The 16,342-nt window shown below is 56.7% G+C and overlaps 1 protein-coding gene across 2 annotated transcripts; it reads left to right on the plus strand.

Moving 5' to 3' along the window:
- Positions 1–1,334: 1,334 nt before the first annotated feature.
- On the plus strand, positions 1,335–15,944 carry INPP5K (inositol polyphosphate-5-phosphatase K). Of its 2 annotated transcripts, XM_053275265.1 has the most exons (13): positions 1,335–1,520; positions 4,637–4,744; positions 6,008–6,116; positions 6,652–6,768; positions 7,512–7,687; positions 8,036–8,147; positions 9,017–9,126; positions 9,864–9,890; positions 10,252–10,441; positions 11,060–11,197; positions 11,731–11,814; positions 11,921–12,025; positions 13,075–15,944. In XM_053275265.1, exons 1-13 carry the CDS (start codon positions 1,471–1,473, stop codon positions 13,171–13,173), a joined length of 1,425 nt encoding a protein of 474 aa, XP_053131240.1. In that variant the 5' UTR covers positions 1,335–1,470; the 3' UTR covers positions 13,174–15,944. The 2 variants fall into 2 exon arrangements, with proteins under 2 accessions (XP_053131240.1, XP_053131241.1); XM_053275266.1 differs by lacking the exon at positions 9,864–9,890 and having other exon boundaries at positions 1,338–1,520.
- Positions 15,945–16,342: the final 398 nt, after the last annotated feature.

The raw sequence follows: 16,342 nt of genomic DNA on the forward strand, positions 1-16,342 counted from the left end.
TCTACAGTGCTGTTAATATCATCATCATCAATTTTATTACGGCCGTTGGCCAGCAGAAATAGGAATAACAAATATACTCAATACAACGATCAATAAAACAGTGCTAAAACACAACAAAACAGAATACAATCACTCATAATAAATTACTTAAAATCAAGACAGCATTGGCAACCCTGGAGCAGGAGAGCTGTGACTGGGGAAGGAGGCCAGGGAGAGAATTGTGCCAACGACGGCAGAGGGCTTGGAATTAAGATGGTGTCAGCCCCCCCCACTCAGCTGCTAGTGGGGGTGGGATTGAGGTCTGGGGTGCAGCAGTCTCCCTCCTCCCCCTCCAACAGCTGCAGGGGTTAGCTGGGCCCCGTCTACATGTGACGGGATTGGCAAGGGGTGTCTCCTAGCCTGCAGCTGGCTAAACACCCAGGAAGGGCCCTCCTTTCCCGAATGCCAAGGGAGCCTCTGGCCAGCCTGCCCCCACACCCCTGCTGCCCCCTTGCTCCCCTTCCATGCCATCCCTTTTGCTGAGGCAGCCATGAGTTTACAGCAAACCTAGACAGACAGTTTGATTTGCTGGAGCAGGGCTCTCTGCTCTCCCTTACCCTCTCCCCCCCAAGTTGGAAGTGAGGGCTGTCCACTGGAAATGGGTTATGGGCTGTATTCCCCCCCACCCCCTTGGAAAGTGGAGAAGACCCACAAGGCTTCAGGGCCAGGTCCTTGAAAGTGTGTGAAAAATCTGGCCTGGAACGGGAATTAGGAACACAGGAAACTGCCATATACCGAGTCAGACCATTGGTCCATCTAGCTCAGTATTGTCTGCACAGACTGGCAGCGGCTTCTCCAAGCTTGCAGGAGGGAATCTCTCTCAGCCCTCTCTTGGAGATGCTGCCAGGGAGGGAACCTGGGACCTTCTACCTGCAGGCACTGCTTTTCAAAGCCATTTAGATCAGGGTCCAGAGGCAAGCCAAGCAAGCTCCTGCGGGCCTCTCCTCCTCCCCGCCCCAGGCTCCCTTGTGCTTTTTCTCGCTAACCAAAGGAAAGGGACTGTTTTGGGCCAGAATCCATAGATTTATTGTATAGTATGGTATTTAAACGGCATAGTCCGCCTCTCCAGCATCCTGCTGCTCGGGGCGGCTTAAGCGCTGCAGAGTAGCCCTCTTCCAAGACTGGGCCGGAAGCTCGCCCGGGGCCGCTCTAGGCGCGCTCCCTCTCCATCGGCAGCTCCGAGAGAGCTTCCGGTGGTCGGCTCCCCCTCACCGTTGTTTGCACCACGTGACCTCGAGGGGCGGCCCCTGGACTCCCCAGCCAATCCGGAGCCGCGTCCCCCAGCGCCTCAGCCTCCTCATTGGCTGCGGGAGTCACGTGCCTGGAGCGGACGGCCGTCGGAGCCTTTCCTCGTCTGTTTGCTGCTGTCGGTCGTCCAGGGAGCGCCAGAGGGAGTCGGGCCGGCGCGGCGCGGCGCAGCAGCTGGGCGGGATGGAGCCGGAAGAGTTGCCCGCCGCGGGGGAAGAAGACGAGCGCTTCAGGTGAGGAGGGGGCGCCGGGTGGGCTGCGCGCATGCGCCTGGGTTGATGGGGCCTGACGTCATAGATTCCCCTCATCCTCGCCCGCCCACGTGGTCCGGTCTTCTCTCCAGGAGCCAGTGGTGGGGTGGGCGGGGGGCCTCTGAGCGCGTGCAGAGTGCCCCCGGTCCCCTCTGCGGAGCTGCTGTTCGGGCCGCCGCTGTGACTCAGAGGCCGAGCGTCCGTTCTCCTTGCAGGAGGTCCCCCCGGCTCACTCCCCGGTATCATTTCCCGGCAGGGCTGGGACCCCAGAGAGCGCCACTGCCAGTCAGTGTCGCTGCTGAGCTGGGTAGACCGAGGGTTTGGCTCAGGCGGCGGCTGGCTCTGTGCCTCTCCTGGGTGGCCCCGCCCCCCCCGGAGGACAACCAGGGCCCCGCTGTGCTGCTGCCCAGTCAGGCCCCCCCGGCCCACCCCGCTCAGGATCGTCCACACTGACTGGCAGCGGCTCTCCGAGGCTGCAGCCCAGCGCCTTCCCCAGCTCTCCCTTGGAGAGGAGAACCGCCGGTCTGGTGGCAGCAAGCTTGACTGGTTCCCTGAGCGAAGCAGGGCCCGCCCTGGTTGCCTATGAATGGGAGACTCCATGTGTGAGCCCTGCCAGATCTTCCCCTTACGTGGTTGGAGCTGCTTTGGGAAGAGCATCTAGGTCCCAAGTTCAAGACAGGGCTGAGAGAGACTCCTGTCTGCAACCTGAGAGAAGCTGCTGCCAGTCTGGGTAGACAGTCCTGAGCGAGATGGACCCAGGGTCGGACTCAGGATGTGGCAGCTGCCTTTGTCCCTATGAGATGCTGCCAGGGACTGAGCCAGGGACCTTCTGCATGGGAAGCGGAGGCTCTGACTCCTGGGCAGGGGCTGGCGGGGCTCTGGCCGAGCTCGGGGTGCATTCCAGGCCTCCTGACCAGCCTCAGTCCGCAGCCATCCCCAAGCCCTTCCTAGTCAGGAGGCACCTTGATCATCCCTGGGAAGCCCCAAAGCTGCTTGGAGCCTTTTGGGGAGGGGCTCTCCATCCAGAGGCAAGTTCTTGCTGGAAGGTGGGAGCCTGATCCTGGCGCCTGCCCTGCTCCCGATTTGGGAGGGAGGGCTGTGCATTATGTATAGGGCCATAAGATGACAGATGATCTAGTTGGGGTCGGGGTTCCCCCTTTGAGCGTGCAGCTCGAGGGAGTGCCTGAGTGAGGGTGATGTTGCCCAAACCTCGGAGGGTTGAGCTGACAGAGCCACACAAAGGAAAGCCGACTAGGAAATAGAAAGCACCTCATTGAGTGTTGCATGCCAGATCGCCCACCCCCTGCCATCAGTTTGAGAGCTGGTCTTGTGGTAGCAAACACAAATGGTTCCCTTGGCGAAGCAGGGCCCACCCTGGTCTGCATTTGGAGACTACACATGTGAGCACTAGGAGAGATTGCTCTTTGGGGAGGGGGCCGCTCTGGGAAGAGCATTTGCATTCTTGCATGCAGAAGGTCCCACGTTCCCTCCCTGGCAGCATCTCCAAGATAGGGCTGGGAGAGACTCCTGCCTGCAACCTGGGAGAAGCCGCTGCCAGTCTGGGTAGACAGTCCTGAGCTGGATGGACCAGAGGTCTGACTCAGTAGAAGGTAGAACATAAGAACAGCCCTGCTGGATCAGGCCCAAGGAGGCCCATCTAATCCAGCATCCTGTTTCTCACAGTGGCACACCAGATGCCGCTGGAAGCCACAGACAGGAGTTGATGGCAGGCCCTCTCTCCTGCCATTACTCCCCTGCAACTGGTACTCAGAGGCACCCTGCCCTTGAGGCTGGAGGTGGCCCACAGCCCTCCGACTAGTAGCCATTGATAGACCTCTCCTCTATGAAGTCATCCAAACCCCTCTTAAAGCCATCCAGGTTGTTGGCTGTCACCACATCCTGTGGCAGAGAGTTCCACAAGTGGATCACGCGTTGTTTGAAAAAGTACTTCCGTTTGTTGGTCCTAGATCTCCTGGCAAGTTATCTTTCCAACTTTCCCAGAAGTATGTGTATCGCATGTTGAGAAACTTGTTGAGGATCTTTTCCCACACTGTCATTGCATAGCCTGTTTGACAGTGGAACTGTCTGCCTCATAACGTGGCGGGCTCTCCTTAGCTGGCCGTTTTGGGACGAAGACCGGGTGGCCATCTGTCAGGGATCCTGGGGCAGATTCCTGCACTGAGCAGGGATTGGACTAGGAGATCCCTTCCAATTCTAACTCCCTGTGATCTTTGAACGCCCACACTCCTCTCTGCTTGGTAGCAGTGTTATAAAATGCCTTTTCAGGGGTCACCTGTCAGATTTGGGCCTTAGTTGCCTCTTGGGGAATGCAAGCGGGACAGTGTGGAACGCTGCGGGAAATCGGAGATTATGCCTCCGCGACGGGGCACATGTGATTGGCCCCAATTAACAGCAGCCGTTCTTAAGCCTGCGGGCTTTGGCAGCGTCCCGTCTTGGAGGCCGGGCGGTGGGTGGGAGTGCCTCAGGCTCGTGAGGAGCGAGCGGCTGCTTCCTGGCTGCCTCTAAGCTGCCTGGCAGCCCTGGATCTCTGCTAGGCGCCCAGGGTTCGATTCCACGCCAATCCGGCGAGCAGCCCCGGCTTTGGCCGGCGGGGAATGCGGCTCTCCTGGGGGCCCCATGGCCTCTCTGGCGCCCGACGAGGCTCTCCAGGCCCTGCCCTCCGCCCCGCTGCTGGACTGGGAGGGCGCCCCCCCGCTCCGCAGCCGCTCCGCCAGCGTCAGCAGCACCGGCTCCAGCGGGCGCCTGCAGCTGCGGCAGAGGGTGGCCCAGCTCATGGCCTGCGTGGAGGACGTCAGCTCCGACGACGAGATCCACGAGGAGGTCTCGCGCACCCTCGACGAGGCCTTCCTCCTCTGCGGGAAGAAGCAGAAGGAGAAGCCCCAGCAGATCAGGTGCCCCCTTGGCCCACTCCTCGGGGTCGAAGACTCGGCTCTAGATTGAGGAGCGCCCGGTGGGAGGGGGGCGGATTGGGACCTTGCACCCCAGGGGATCGGGGCTGCCTGGCGACGGGGCCCGGGCTGCACGGAAGATTCAGCACTGCTGCTTTGTGTGTGTGTGTGTCTTGGTTGTTGTTGCAGGCTTCACTTGGTCACCTGGAATGTGGGCACGGCTTCCCCGCCTCCTGAGGTCACCAGCTTGCTCCTGCTCAACTCAGAAGGGCCGGCGATGGACATGTATGTTATCGGGTAGGTACCCCTGGCTTCTCGACTTCCCGACTGGATGGGTTTGTTTTGCTTGCTTGCTTGCTTGCTTGCTTGACTGGTAAGGGGTTCGAGAGCTTGTCTCGTGGAGGAAGCAAGCGTGAATTGGATGGGGGACTACATGTGAGCGATGTCAGATTGCCCCTTGGAGGAATCGTACTCAGTGCTCAGTGGAAGAGCATCTACCTGCTTGCACATAGGAGGTCCCAGGTTCGATCCCTGGCAGCATCTCCAGGAAGGGCTGGGAGAAACTCTGGCCTGAAACCTTGGAGAGCTGCTGCCAGCCAGAGTGGACAGCCCTGAGGCAGCTGACTCGGGTTGGTAGCTTCATCATCCATAGTTCAGTGAGAGCATCTCCTTTCGTTGTAGAAAGCCCCAGGTTCCGTCCCCGGTGGGGTCTCCAAGTAGGGCTGGGGAAGACCCCTGCCTGAAACCTTGGAGAGCTGCTGCCATTCAGTGCAGACAATCCTGAGCTAGATGGACCAAGGGTCTGACTCAGTAGAAGGCAGCTTCCCCTATATCTGCATACCCAGGGAGCAAGTTGCCATTCTTAAGCCATTGCCAAGTTTTGGTGATGTCTGATTTTCCACTTATATTGTGCAAATATTGACCATGCAGGGGCTTATTTCTCCATTTTTCTGCTCGGTTCTTGACTTGTTCTTTCTTCTTCCTCTTCGTCTTCTTCCTATTATTATAACTCTGGATATCCTGGTCTAGGCGCCCTGGTTAGATTCCTAGGTGCCGTGGCACGTGGGATTTGTCAAATCCTGGTTATACGATCTGCAAACTGTCAGGGTGCTGTGATGAACCCTGTGATGTAGTTGGGCTGTTTTGCAGACTTGCCTCCTGCCCCCTCTCTTTTAGAAAGCCCGGCTGTAGCCCCCTATGCCTGGGCAAAGCAGCCCCTCCTAGACAGGGCCTGCCGTTCACGATGAACTGACCTCGAAGGGCTGGCTTGCCATTTCAGCATCGAGACCGCCCCTCTGCATAGCAGACTCCGGTGCTGAGCGCCTCTTGGTCGAATGGTGCCCCCTTGTGGCGACGCTCCCCTCATCCCGTGATTTGCAATGCCTCCCTTCCCTGGGCGCTGCAGATGCCGGCGTGGGGGACGCGTCTTGCTTGACTGCAGTGTGGGCGTACTGGCCGCGGGAGAGCATCTGCCAATCTCCTTCACGTTGCCCTGGTAACGCCGGGCTGCGTTGGCCCGAACGCCACGCACAAGCCGTGGGCTAACCCTGGCGCCTGCAGTTTACAGGAGGTGAACTCCAAGGTCGTGAACTTCCTGTCCGACTTGGCTTTCGACGACCCCTGGAGCATCTTCTTCATGGCGGTCCTCTCCCCTTTGGGTTACGTCAAGGTAAGCGGCGTGTTCTGCTTGTGGACCGTAAATAAAAATATGGGTGGGTGGAAGGTAATCGGCAGGCTTTCGAGTCTGGGTCTGCATTTCTGGCCGAAACCCTGGAGAACGCTGCCGCTCAGCAGCCAGTACCCTGTAGCCGAGACTGAGCTCGGTGGACCAGCGGTCTGGCTCGGTAGAAGACCGCTTTCTATGTACCCTATGCCATCATTTTGAGGATGGGGCCCTAGATTGGAGTGGGAGCATCCCCAGGGTGGGCTGGGAAAGACCCCTGCCTCGAACCCTGGAGAAGTCGCTGCCAGTCCGTGCCGACAGTCCTGAGCTCGAGGGACCGAAGGGCCTGAGTCGGTAGAAGGCAACTTTCTGGGTCCCTCTTTTTAGCCGCGTGGGGAATTCCCCCCCCCCCCCGTGAGCTCGGATCCGCTCCCCAGACGAGGGGCTTGTTTGGAGCCTGGCAGGCCAGGTTCTAGCAGCCCGGAGGTGCCACCTTCCCAGGCTGGACTCCAGTGCTGTCTCTTCCTCCTCTTTGGGGCAGGTCTCTTCCATCCGAATGCAGGGCCTCTTGCTGCTGATCTTTGCCAAGCACGCCCACCTCCCCTTCATCCGGGACATTCAGAGCCAGTTCACCCGCACCGGCCTCTACGGATACTGGGTGAGCTGCCCAAGCCAAGCGGTGGCCGTCAGGTTCTCCGAATCCTCCTTCCAGGCGAGGTTCCTCTTCCTGCCCCAGACCCTGAGGCCGGAAAGACTGGCGGGCTGGGGAGATGGGCCTGCACACAGCCCGGTCTCCATCAGCCCAGTAATCCGGGCCGGGAAGGAAGCTCCGGGTTGGGCCAGGCTCCGGGGAGGCGGGAGGAGTTTCCTCCCCAGCTGGCAGCACCGGCTTCTCGGGACCATCTTCTTTATTTATTATTTCTCTGCGTAAACCGCTTTGGCAACTTTTGTTGCAAAGTGCTATGAAAATATTTGTTGCTGTTTGTCTGGGGGGAATGAATTGGGTTTCCTGGAGCAATGAAATCTGCAAGGGGGGGGGGGTTATTCTGCATTCTCCCCCCCCCCCCCCGCCCCTACAATGGTCGCACCCAGAAGCCCAGCGAAGGGGCTGGCCTGGCTGCCGGGGGGCTGGAGGGGTGTCCCCTGCTAGCTGGCTGCCCCGGCCTCTGCGGCTTGCTCTGGGGTGGAGCGAGAGAAGCGTCTCTCCACCGCGGAGGCCTTTTAAGAGAAAACAACAAGTTCAAGCTATAGGACGATCCTCTACCAGGACTCTCTGGGGGGAGCACCCGCTCTCTTCCCCCCCCCCCCACCCGGGAGCCATCCCTGTGAATGTGGGAGGTTTTGCACCTCTTGCTCGCTGACGCGGGGAGTTGACTTGTCTGGGCTTCTGCCACCTTGCAGGGCAATAAGGGGGGCGTGGCCAGCCGCCTCTCCCTCTACGGGCACATGGTCTGCTTCCTGAACTGCCACTTGCCAGCCCACCTGGAGAACGCCGAGCAGCGCCTGGACGACTTCGAGCACATCCTGGAGATGCAGCAGTTTGCCGGCGAGAAGGTTCCCGGGATCCTGGACCACGAGTGAGCGGCAGCTTCCTCTCGCTATCCCGTGGCCTTTGTGCCTGGGGAAAGGGGCCGAGCCTGGGCCTGCAGTCTTCCTGCTGGTGGCTTTGGACCTTGGAGCGTATGAGCCAGCTGGGGGCGGGGGGTTGGCAGTGTTCCCTAAGAGAGGTTCCCAGCCCTTGTGGACTCCGACTCCCAGCATCCCCTGCCTGCCAAAGGCCCTGGCAGCCGGGGGTGCTGGGAGTTGCAGTCGTCGACATCTGGGCATCCCTGCTTTGCCGCGCTGGCTTGTGCCTGTAAGCTCTCCGTTGGGATAACCCCGTGCCCTCAGCTTCACCGGCTTCGTTTTTCTTCCCTTCCTTCCAGCATTCTCTTCTGGTTTGGGGACTTAAACTTCCGGATCGAGGACTATGGGCTGCATTTCATCCGCGAGTCCATAAACGGCAGCCGGTTCAGTCTGTTGTGGGAAAAGGACCAGGTATTGCCTCCAGCTTCTGGCGATTGTTAGGCCGATACGGAGTAGGTGCCCCGTGTCATCCTGCTTTATCCTCTGTGTCGGACATGAGATGATCGATCTTCCTGTGTCGTCCTAAACAGTATCTTCCATCAGGACTTCATTGTCCTGCTTGCTGCCTCTCGCATCCTGACAGGAGACACTCTCTTATCCATTGTTAATTATGAGCAGCTCTTCAACGATGTCCCTTGTGACGGGGATTTTCAGGAGATGTTGACTACAAATCCCATAATCCCCAGCCGGAGGCCATTGCTCCTGGGGGTTATGGGATTTGTCATCAACAGCATTTGGGAAGCTGTTACAAGGAACATTGCTTTTAACGTGCGTGCCTCACTTGGTACCAGTTCTGTGAACGCATTTCACTCCTAGGCTCTTCCTTGCTGGTTTCACAGTCGTTCCAATGTGTCCTTGCTGGGAATGGGGCTGAAGTTCTGTGGCAGAGCCTCAGCTCTGCCTGCAGACGGTCCCGGGTTCAATCCCTGGCAGCATCTATAGGTGGGGCTGGGAGAGACGCTCATGGAGATCTGCTGCCAGCCTGTGTAGGCAGTTTGGAGCTCGAGGCTCTGACTCAGCAGACAGCAGCTTCCTCTGTTCTTTGCCGGAGCTGCACATTTTGTGTTTGCACTTCCAAAGGAGAAGAAAGGAGCCTGTTCTGAGCTCATTGGAGATAGAATTGTAGACGATAATGTCTAAAGGCCCTAGGAGGACACAGGCAGTCCTCGATAGCTTCGGCAGCTATAATGTGTAGAGTTCTTTACATTTATTTCCAGGAGGGGCATCTGGGTTGGGTCTGGACAGTCTGTCTTTTAAGATGGCGTGTCTCTGTTCTTCAGCTTAACATGGCCAAGAAGAAGGAGAGATTTCTTCAGGAATTCAGGGAGGGGCCCTTGAAGTTCAAGCCCACCTACAAGTTTGACCTGTATTCTAATGAGTACGACACCAGGTGAGTGCCGTGGTGGAGCCCTGTCCAATGAGGAGGTCAGCCTTCCAGGTCACTCGTGCAGATGTGGGGATGGGCAGAGGCGTGGGGTTGGACATTTCCTGGCAAAGTTTCCCAGGCGGATTTCCACGGCAGAGCTCCTGCTTCTCAGTTGCTTTCCACGTGGAGCTTTGAATCTGTTTCAGTATAACGTTCAGATTATGTCAAGTGTCTTTATTGTTTCCTCCCGAACCCAAGTGGTACAGTTTAGCGACTTGGAACGCTTTGGGATACAGCGTTTCTTCCTAAATATTGAGGTCCAACAAGATGCCGAGTCAGAATCTGTTTAGGGCACCCGGAAAACGTGCACAGTAGAATTTCCTGAGCGAATATTAATGCACGTGTTATGCAAATGAGAAAAAGTCGCAAGGGGAATTTTTCTGGAATGCGGTGGGGTGTCCTTACACATTTCTACGTTAGATAACATGCCAGATTTGGTCACTATCTATTGAGGGGATCTGGAAAATGCACACAGTGTAATAGTCGTAAGAAAAAGATGATTCAGAATTTCTCCAGATTCGGTTTCTGGGGAAATGTCCAATTCAAGTTTTTCCAAACACCCCACATCTGGGTGCCAGCCCCATGGAAATGGGGCGATTCCCAGCATCGTGGCTCGGCCCTCCCAAAGAGCCCACCCCTTCCCTTTGGATGTGGGAGGAAAGCCCTGGCGTGTCCCCACTAATGTTTCTTTATATTTCCAGGGGGCAGAAGATGCTGCTTTGGTTTAAGTAAGGAGCACTTGATGCGATTCTTTCCAAAATAACTGGCATTGTAGGCTGTTAGATATGTAGATGCTCCTCTCCCAGGCACCCCCTAGTGAGGCGAGCTTTTGTGAACTGTCCCTGCGATCCCTGCCTCAAGATGCCGCAGCCTGCTTAACGCCTCCTTAACATCCTCTCCGATCCCGAGCTGGCCATTAACTCCCACCTCTGTGTCTTAGATCTGCTCTGTAGGTGCCTAGCGGGACCCCGGATGAAGGGGGGCGTGAGGGGGGGGCGTGATTGCATGGCCCTCCGGGATGCCTTCTCCGCTTGGCTGGAGAAGCCGGCCCGTCCCCCCTGTGCCTCCCCTCTGCTCTCCTTTTTGCAGCGGCAAGAAGCGGAAGCCAGCCTGGACGGACCGGATCCTCTGGAGAGCGAGGCCTCCCTTGCGCCCTGCCCCGGAGGAGGGCGAGATGCCGGAAGAGGGCTCCCTCTCGGTGTCCCTGCGCTGCTACGCCAGCCACATGGGCTACGGCATCAGCGACCACAAGCCTGTGACTGGGACCTTTGACCTGGAGGTGGGTATATGCGGACTTGTCTCTTCTCCGGGCGAGAGCAGCTGGTCCTCTCCGTCCCCAGCACAGTCTCCCTCCAGTGGCAGTTGCCGGGGTTGGTCTTCATATTTTCTTTTTAGATTGCGAGCCACTTTGGGGGGCTTTGGTTGAAATGCAGGATATAAATATAGAGGAAAGATACGTGAAGGCCAGGACTCTGCTTGCTGGCGACAACAACCGCTCTCTCAGTGGTAGAGCTGCTGCTTTGCATGTGGGAGGCCCCAGGTTCCATCCCCGGCAGCCTCTCCAGGTCTGGCTGGGAGAGAGTCCTGCCTGGAACCCTGGAGAGCTGCTGACAGTCAGTGCTGACAGTCCTGGGCGGATGGACCAAGGTCCTGACTCCGTGGCAGGCACCTCTACAAAAGTAGACCAGTATTTTGAAGACAGGGCTGTAGCTCAGTGCTAGAGCCTCGGCTTGGCCTGCAGAAAGGGGGTCCATCCCTGGCGGCAGCATCTCCAGGTAGGGCTGGGCGAGACCCCTGAGCCCGGAACCCTGGCGACGCCGCTGCCGGCCAGCGCAGGCAGTCCTGCGCGAGACGGGCCGGACTCCCTGACCGCCGCCTTGCGCTCTCCGGTCTCTAGATCAAACCCCTGGCGTCCTCCCCGCTGGTCACGCTGCGCCCCGTGGGAGAGTGGAGCGCAGGGCACGACGTGACCGTCAGCTACTCCACCCTGCCTGAATTTCCAAGCAGTGCCTGGGACTGGATTGGTCTCTACAGGGTAAGCGTCCGTGGGGCTGTGCTGCGCGCCGGGAGGGGCCGGGAGGCCGGTGGGGCAGCCACTCAGGGCTGGAGCAGCTGCTTTGCATGGAAACCGTCCCCGGTTCCGTCCCTGGCAGCAGCTCCAGGCTGGCCGGGGGCCCTCGGAGAGCCGCTGCCCGTCGGTGTTGGCAATCTTGAACTCGATGGCCCGAGGGTCGGACTCAGTGGGTGGCAGCTTCCTCCGGCCCAACGGCTGCCGTCCTGTCCTGGGCACCCAGAGTGGCCCCCGAGGCCACGTTCCTTTTTATTTCTTGTCCAATTTCTGCCCCACCTTTCATTGACGCCATCGCCATCGGCGGTTCACGCAAAAGTCACCCAGTTAGAACATCCGCCGGAATGTATAAAAACGCCGATCTGAGGAACAGATCACAAAGGAAGCGCCCTGCAACCGTAGCAGACACCCAGCAGCAGCAGGAACCATCCTCTCCAAGCCTGGGCAGGAAGCCCGGCTTCGGCACCCTGGCTAGAAAGGTCGCTTGGTCTCCCTTGCAGGTGGCGTTCCGGCACCCCAACGACTACGTGATGTACGCTTGGGTGCAGGACAACGAGATCTCCTCCGGGGAGGACGCCAGGCAGGTGAGAGGGGCAGAGGTCCCGGCTGCTGGCTTGCGTGCGCCTTCCGTGGCCTCCGTCCCAGAAGCCGTCGCTGAGCGGCCGCTGCCTCTGCTTCCCTCCTTCCCAGGTTTATCTCGGGGCGGAGGAGCTGCCGGCGGCTGGAGGGGAGTTTCTCCTGGGCTACTATAGCCACGCCCTTCAGTGCATGGTTGGCATCAGCCACCCCTTCCAGGTAGGGCCCTGAAATGGGTTGACTGCTTTGACCGGTGGGTACGCCGGCCAAAACCTGCGTCTCTGGGCCGTTTGCAACAAAACAAGGCCTACGGAACAAAATTTTAAAAAAAGGTTTTCAAAACAGGACGGTCATTTAAAATGTAGAAGAGGGTTAAAAAATCTATTTCAAACAGTATCCAGTTGGAAGCCTGGGTGGACAGATGGGTCTTAACTTCAAAAAGGTGCCGGAGATGGGGAGGCTCTTGTTTCTTGGCATGCGGACGGTTCCCTCCCTGGCAGCATCTCCCAAGTGGGGCTGGGCGAGACTCCCGTCTGACGCCTTGGCGAGCGGCTGCCAGTCAGTGCAGACAGTCCTGGGCTAGATGGGCAAAGGGTCTGACTCGAGGGAAGGCCCCGGTAGCTGAGGTGGGCAGTGGTTCCGCCACCTGGAAGGCACGCCAGTCGGCACAGACCATCAGCAGTCTGCGACAATGCTTTGTTGACGTTTTTGAGTTCGGTCTTGATTTTTAGCTTTTTATGAATCACTTTTGAAACTTGAAACGTCAAAATCAGAGAGAGAGGCAGGGCCTTCTCGGTTGTGGCCCCTCAGCTTTGGAACGCCCTCCCCGAAGAGCTTCGCCATGCTCCCTCCCTCAGTGTGTTTTTTTTTTTAAATCTTAAAACGCATCTTTTAAAGGAAGCTTTTTAATGTTCCATTATTATTTGGTTACATCTGGCAGGTTCTTTAGCTTTTTATAATTTTCCGTTTTAATTTGAACCTGATAATGATGGTGCTTTTTAATCTTGACTTAAAATTGTCATTGTGGTCTTAGCCTGGTCCTTTAACTTCTTTCATTTTATCCATCTTTTATCCGATCTTGTATCTGTTTTATTCATGTTAGGAGCCGCCCCCCTGAGCTGTAATGTACTGGCGGTGCGGAGTAGGAGTATTTGAAATAAAGAGTTACGCCGTTGGCTTGCTAACCCTGTAAGCTGCTTTGGGGGCCTTGGTCGAGGCAGAAAGGCGGCCCAAAAACGCAACCTCTCAACCCCGTCCCTTCCTTCCAGATTCAGCCCAACCGGACATCGGCAGAAAAGGACCCGCTGTGGGACGGAGTCGGAGCGACGGAGGAGCTTGACAGCGCCAGTTCCTTGTGTGACTTCTGAAGTGTGCCAGAGTGCTTGCGGTGGGGGGTGTGTGTGTGAGGGCCCCCACTGCCCTCTGCCTTAATAACGGGGAGCACATGTGCCAAATCTGCAGAGGCTGGCGTGAGTTAGAGCTGTTGAGAACATCGCCACTTAGGAACTAGGAAAACTGCTCTCACCCGGCACTCGGGCTCCCTGGCCTGCTCTGGACCAAGGCTGGGCCTGCCTTCAGCCGCTAGGGAATCCTCGGTAGCTTTCCCAACGGAGCTCCCTTTCCCTCCATCCTCCTTCAGTGACTTAACCAGGGCAGAAGGAGGTCTCCACTTCTCTCCTTCTCCCTTTTTTTCTAGGACAGATTCTAGGAACCGTGTGGCTCGTGGCAATAGAATTATTATTATTTTTTTAAATAGTATTTCAGAATTAGCCTCTATTGGAAGCTGAAATATGTTTTATGTTAGGTGCAATGTTTTGGTTGGTTTGAAGCAGGAGCTGTGGAACAGCTGGACACAGGGAGGAGGGTGCTGTCCCCATTGTATTGAATCTCTTCTGTTGCCTGACCCAGGTAGTTTGAGTCTCCAGGATTTCAGTCCTTGATATGACGAAGGTCACTCTGTGTCCGACAAGCTGCCCTTTGCATCGATTCTGGGAGCCCTCTATGGACTTCTCTTGGTGCTAGGGATAGCTGGATTTTTGGCTGGCAGAAATAGGGTGAGTCTCTTCCTGTTCCCCAAAAGCTGTGTGATGAGAAGGCATTCGAACTCACAACTTTCCTAAGCTAGGCCAACACTCCAGATGGCCTGGACCCACCACAGAGACCCTTGTTGGCAAGCCTGCAACAGATGCAGTGTGTCTGTGGGGGTGTTGCTCAACCTGCAAGCTTCTTGGCGGGGGACTCATCCCGCTTCTTAAAAACCCCTGGACGTGTGCTTGTCCCATGTGCTTTCCACAATGGCAGGTCACCTGACTAGAAGTCATTGAGTGGTGCGGGAGGGTAGGAGACGCGTGCGGACATATCCAGAATCTGGGCACTTGCTGGCTGCTCTTTTTTCTGTAGATATGGGGCACCAAGTTATCAAGGGCGTAGGAAAAAGCCCTGGACCAAAATCACCACTGGACCTGTTCTTTGGCAATTCCCAGGATAATGGAATCAGGCACGTTGCCCCTTTTTCAATGACAGTAGCCATAGGCAGATGTTCAAGTCATGATCATCTATAGCCACTGCCAAGAGAACGTCTTCTACTAGAAAGCCATATTTTTACAAAACCCTGAAATGTTACAGGGATGTGCAAAACACGTCAGTAACAGAATCAGCAACCCTGTTCAAAAGTTCTGGTTCCATTACCGACACATTTTGCACATTTCAGACACTCTACTATTTGGGGGCTTTGTCAAAGTATGCCCTTTTAGTAGGAGACGTTCTCTTGCGAGTGGGGGTATAGAATATCCATGTGAACATTTTGCCTTTGGCTACAGCCGGTGGAAAAAGTAGCTACGTGCCTGATTTGGTTCCCCTTGGAATCGCCCACTTGAATCCTTTTAACGGGAGGCAAAGTGAATGTCGCATTCCGTGTAGCTATTATGTGCAAGCACTTCTGAGCATCTCTGGGTGAAGGGTCCCTGTTGGGTCACAAAGCTGCCCTTTCCTGCACTCTCGCCTCTGGAGGGTAATCCTTCAGATCCTTCTGGGCGAGCCGAAATCTTCTTTTATCCTTTGCTTAGGGACGTTGTAAACATGGAACACTTTTATAGATGGGAACAAAACCCTGCATAGCAGATGAGTGGCTGTTAACGGCCTAGCTTGAATCACTGCCTAGCGGAATTCGGTGGCACGGATCTGCTCGCTTTAAATGGCTGCAAACCGACCCAGATTTTTAAAAAATATAAACTGACCGAAGGAAAGGAAGAAAGTCTGGCTTCTGACAAGGCCACCACCTAGTGTGCGGCTGTCTCTTGCTCCCCGAATCTTGGCTAGGACGAGAGATTCCCTGGGGAGCAAACGATGCCGAATTGGCGCATCCTGATGCACGTCGCCTTGTTGCACACCTGTTGATCGCATGGGAGGTTTTTTGTGTTTTGCAATAAAGAGGTGGTGAAACTGCCTGGGAGACGGTTAACCCGCAAAGGAAGTTTGCAATGTGTTTTGTGGCTGGTCTGTTACAGCATCCTGGTCTGTTGTGACTGGTCTGTTACAGGAACTGAAAAGTGAATTTTCATCCCCCCGCCCATGTTACTTTGGAGTCTCCCATCTGATTCCGCCCTGCCTCTTTTGCTTTGCTGCTCCCATCAGGCTGGTATGCATTTTTAGGATTGGTCAGAACTGTGTATAATATTTTGAAGCCAAGTTTGTGTGTGAGTGAGAGAGAGAGGAATTAATTCCAGACCGTCTCGGGAAGTAATTCTTCTAGTATATTCCAGGACATAGGAGATAAGACTGACTATTCCCTCTGACAAATTCCCGGGCGGGGGGTTCTCAAGCCTGAGTTCCCAGGTGCCCTGGACTACAACTTGGCAGAGGGTGATGGGAGTTGTAGTCCAACATCATTGGGAGCAGTGGGGCTAACTCAGAACTGTTTGGGGAGAACCAAAGTAGTTGGGACGCGGTGCCCGGGCCCCTCTGGAGCGATGCCGCCCCGGCTGTATTTTACCGACGCTGCCGGTCTTGGCTGTTAAACGGGGGTGTCGGTTTTTTGTACGGATTCATCTTGAGCCTGCAGGCTCCTTGTGTGGCTTTTGAGGGCGTGGGGCGGCAACGCTTGGAATAAAGATGGAGCTGCTGAGCTTTTCAGACCCGCCAGGCTGCTGTGTTTTTCCCCCCGCGGCGCTGGGCTTGAGCCACCGGGTGGCAGTGCTAGCCCTGGTCTGGCCGCTCTCTTGAGCGGGGGCCTCTTTGGAGCAACTGGGCGCGGGATCTCGCTTTCTTACGGGCCTGGCTGCTTCCCAGTGGGTTTCTGCGGCCTGAAACTGGGGGGGGGGGGCCAATGACCCAGAGTGGCGGTGGGGAGGGTTAGGGTGCCCCTCGGCTCTCTCCAGGCCTGCCGCTGCAGAGGGGTGGAGGGCCTAGATCTTTCTCTGCACACACACACACACACCCCGCTTTTGTAGATACGAGTCCTAGTAAGGGCCCTCGGGTGCCAGGGGTCTCAGACAGGCCAGATCTGCTGCCCCCCTGCTTGTTTTGGTCCCCCTAGAG

This window comes from Hemicordylus capensis, chromosome 12 (genome assembly GCF_027244095.1).
Source record: "Hemicordylus capensis ecotype Gifberg chromosome 12, rHemCap1.1.pri, whole genome shotgun sequence".
Taxonomy (NCBI): domain Eukaryota; kingdom Metazoa; phylum Chordata; class Lepidosauria; order Squamata; family Cordylidae; genus Hemicordylus; species Hemicordylus capensis.

What these genes read in the sequence shown, in the direction of transcription:
- INPP5K (XM_053275265.1), top strand. Translation starts at nt 1,471, where the DNA reads ATGGAGCCGGAAGAGTTGCCCGCCGCGGGGGAAGAAGACGAGCGCTTC. An exon ending in TGTTGTGGGAAAAGGACCAG is followed by an intron (nt 8,148 to 9,016) that starts GTATTGCCTCCA and finishes TCTGTTCTTCAG; the next exon opens with CTTAACATGGCCAAGAAGAA. An exon ending in CCGGGGAGGACGCCAGGCAG is followed by an intron (nt 11,815 to 11,920) that starts GTGAGAGGGGCA and finishes CCTCCTTCCCAG; the next exon opens with GTTTATCTCGGGGCGGAGGA.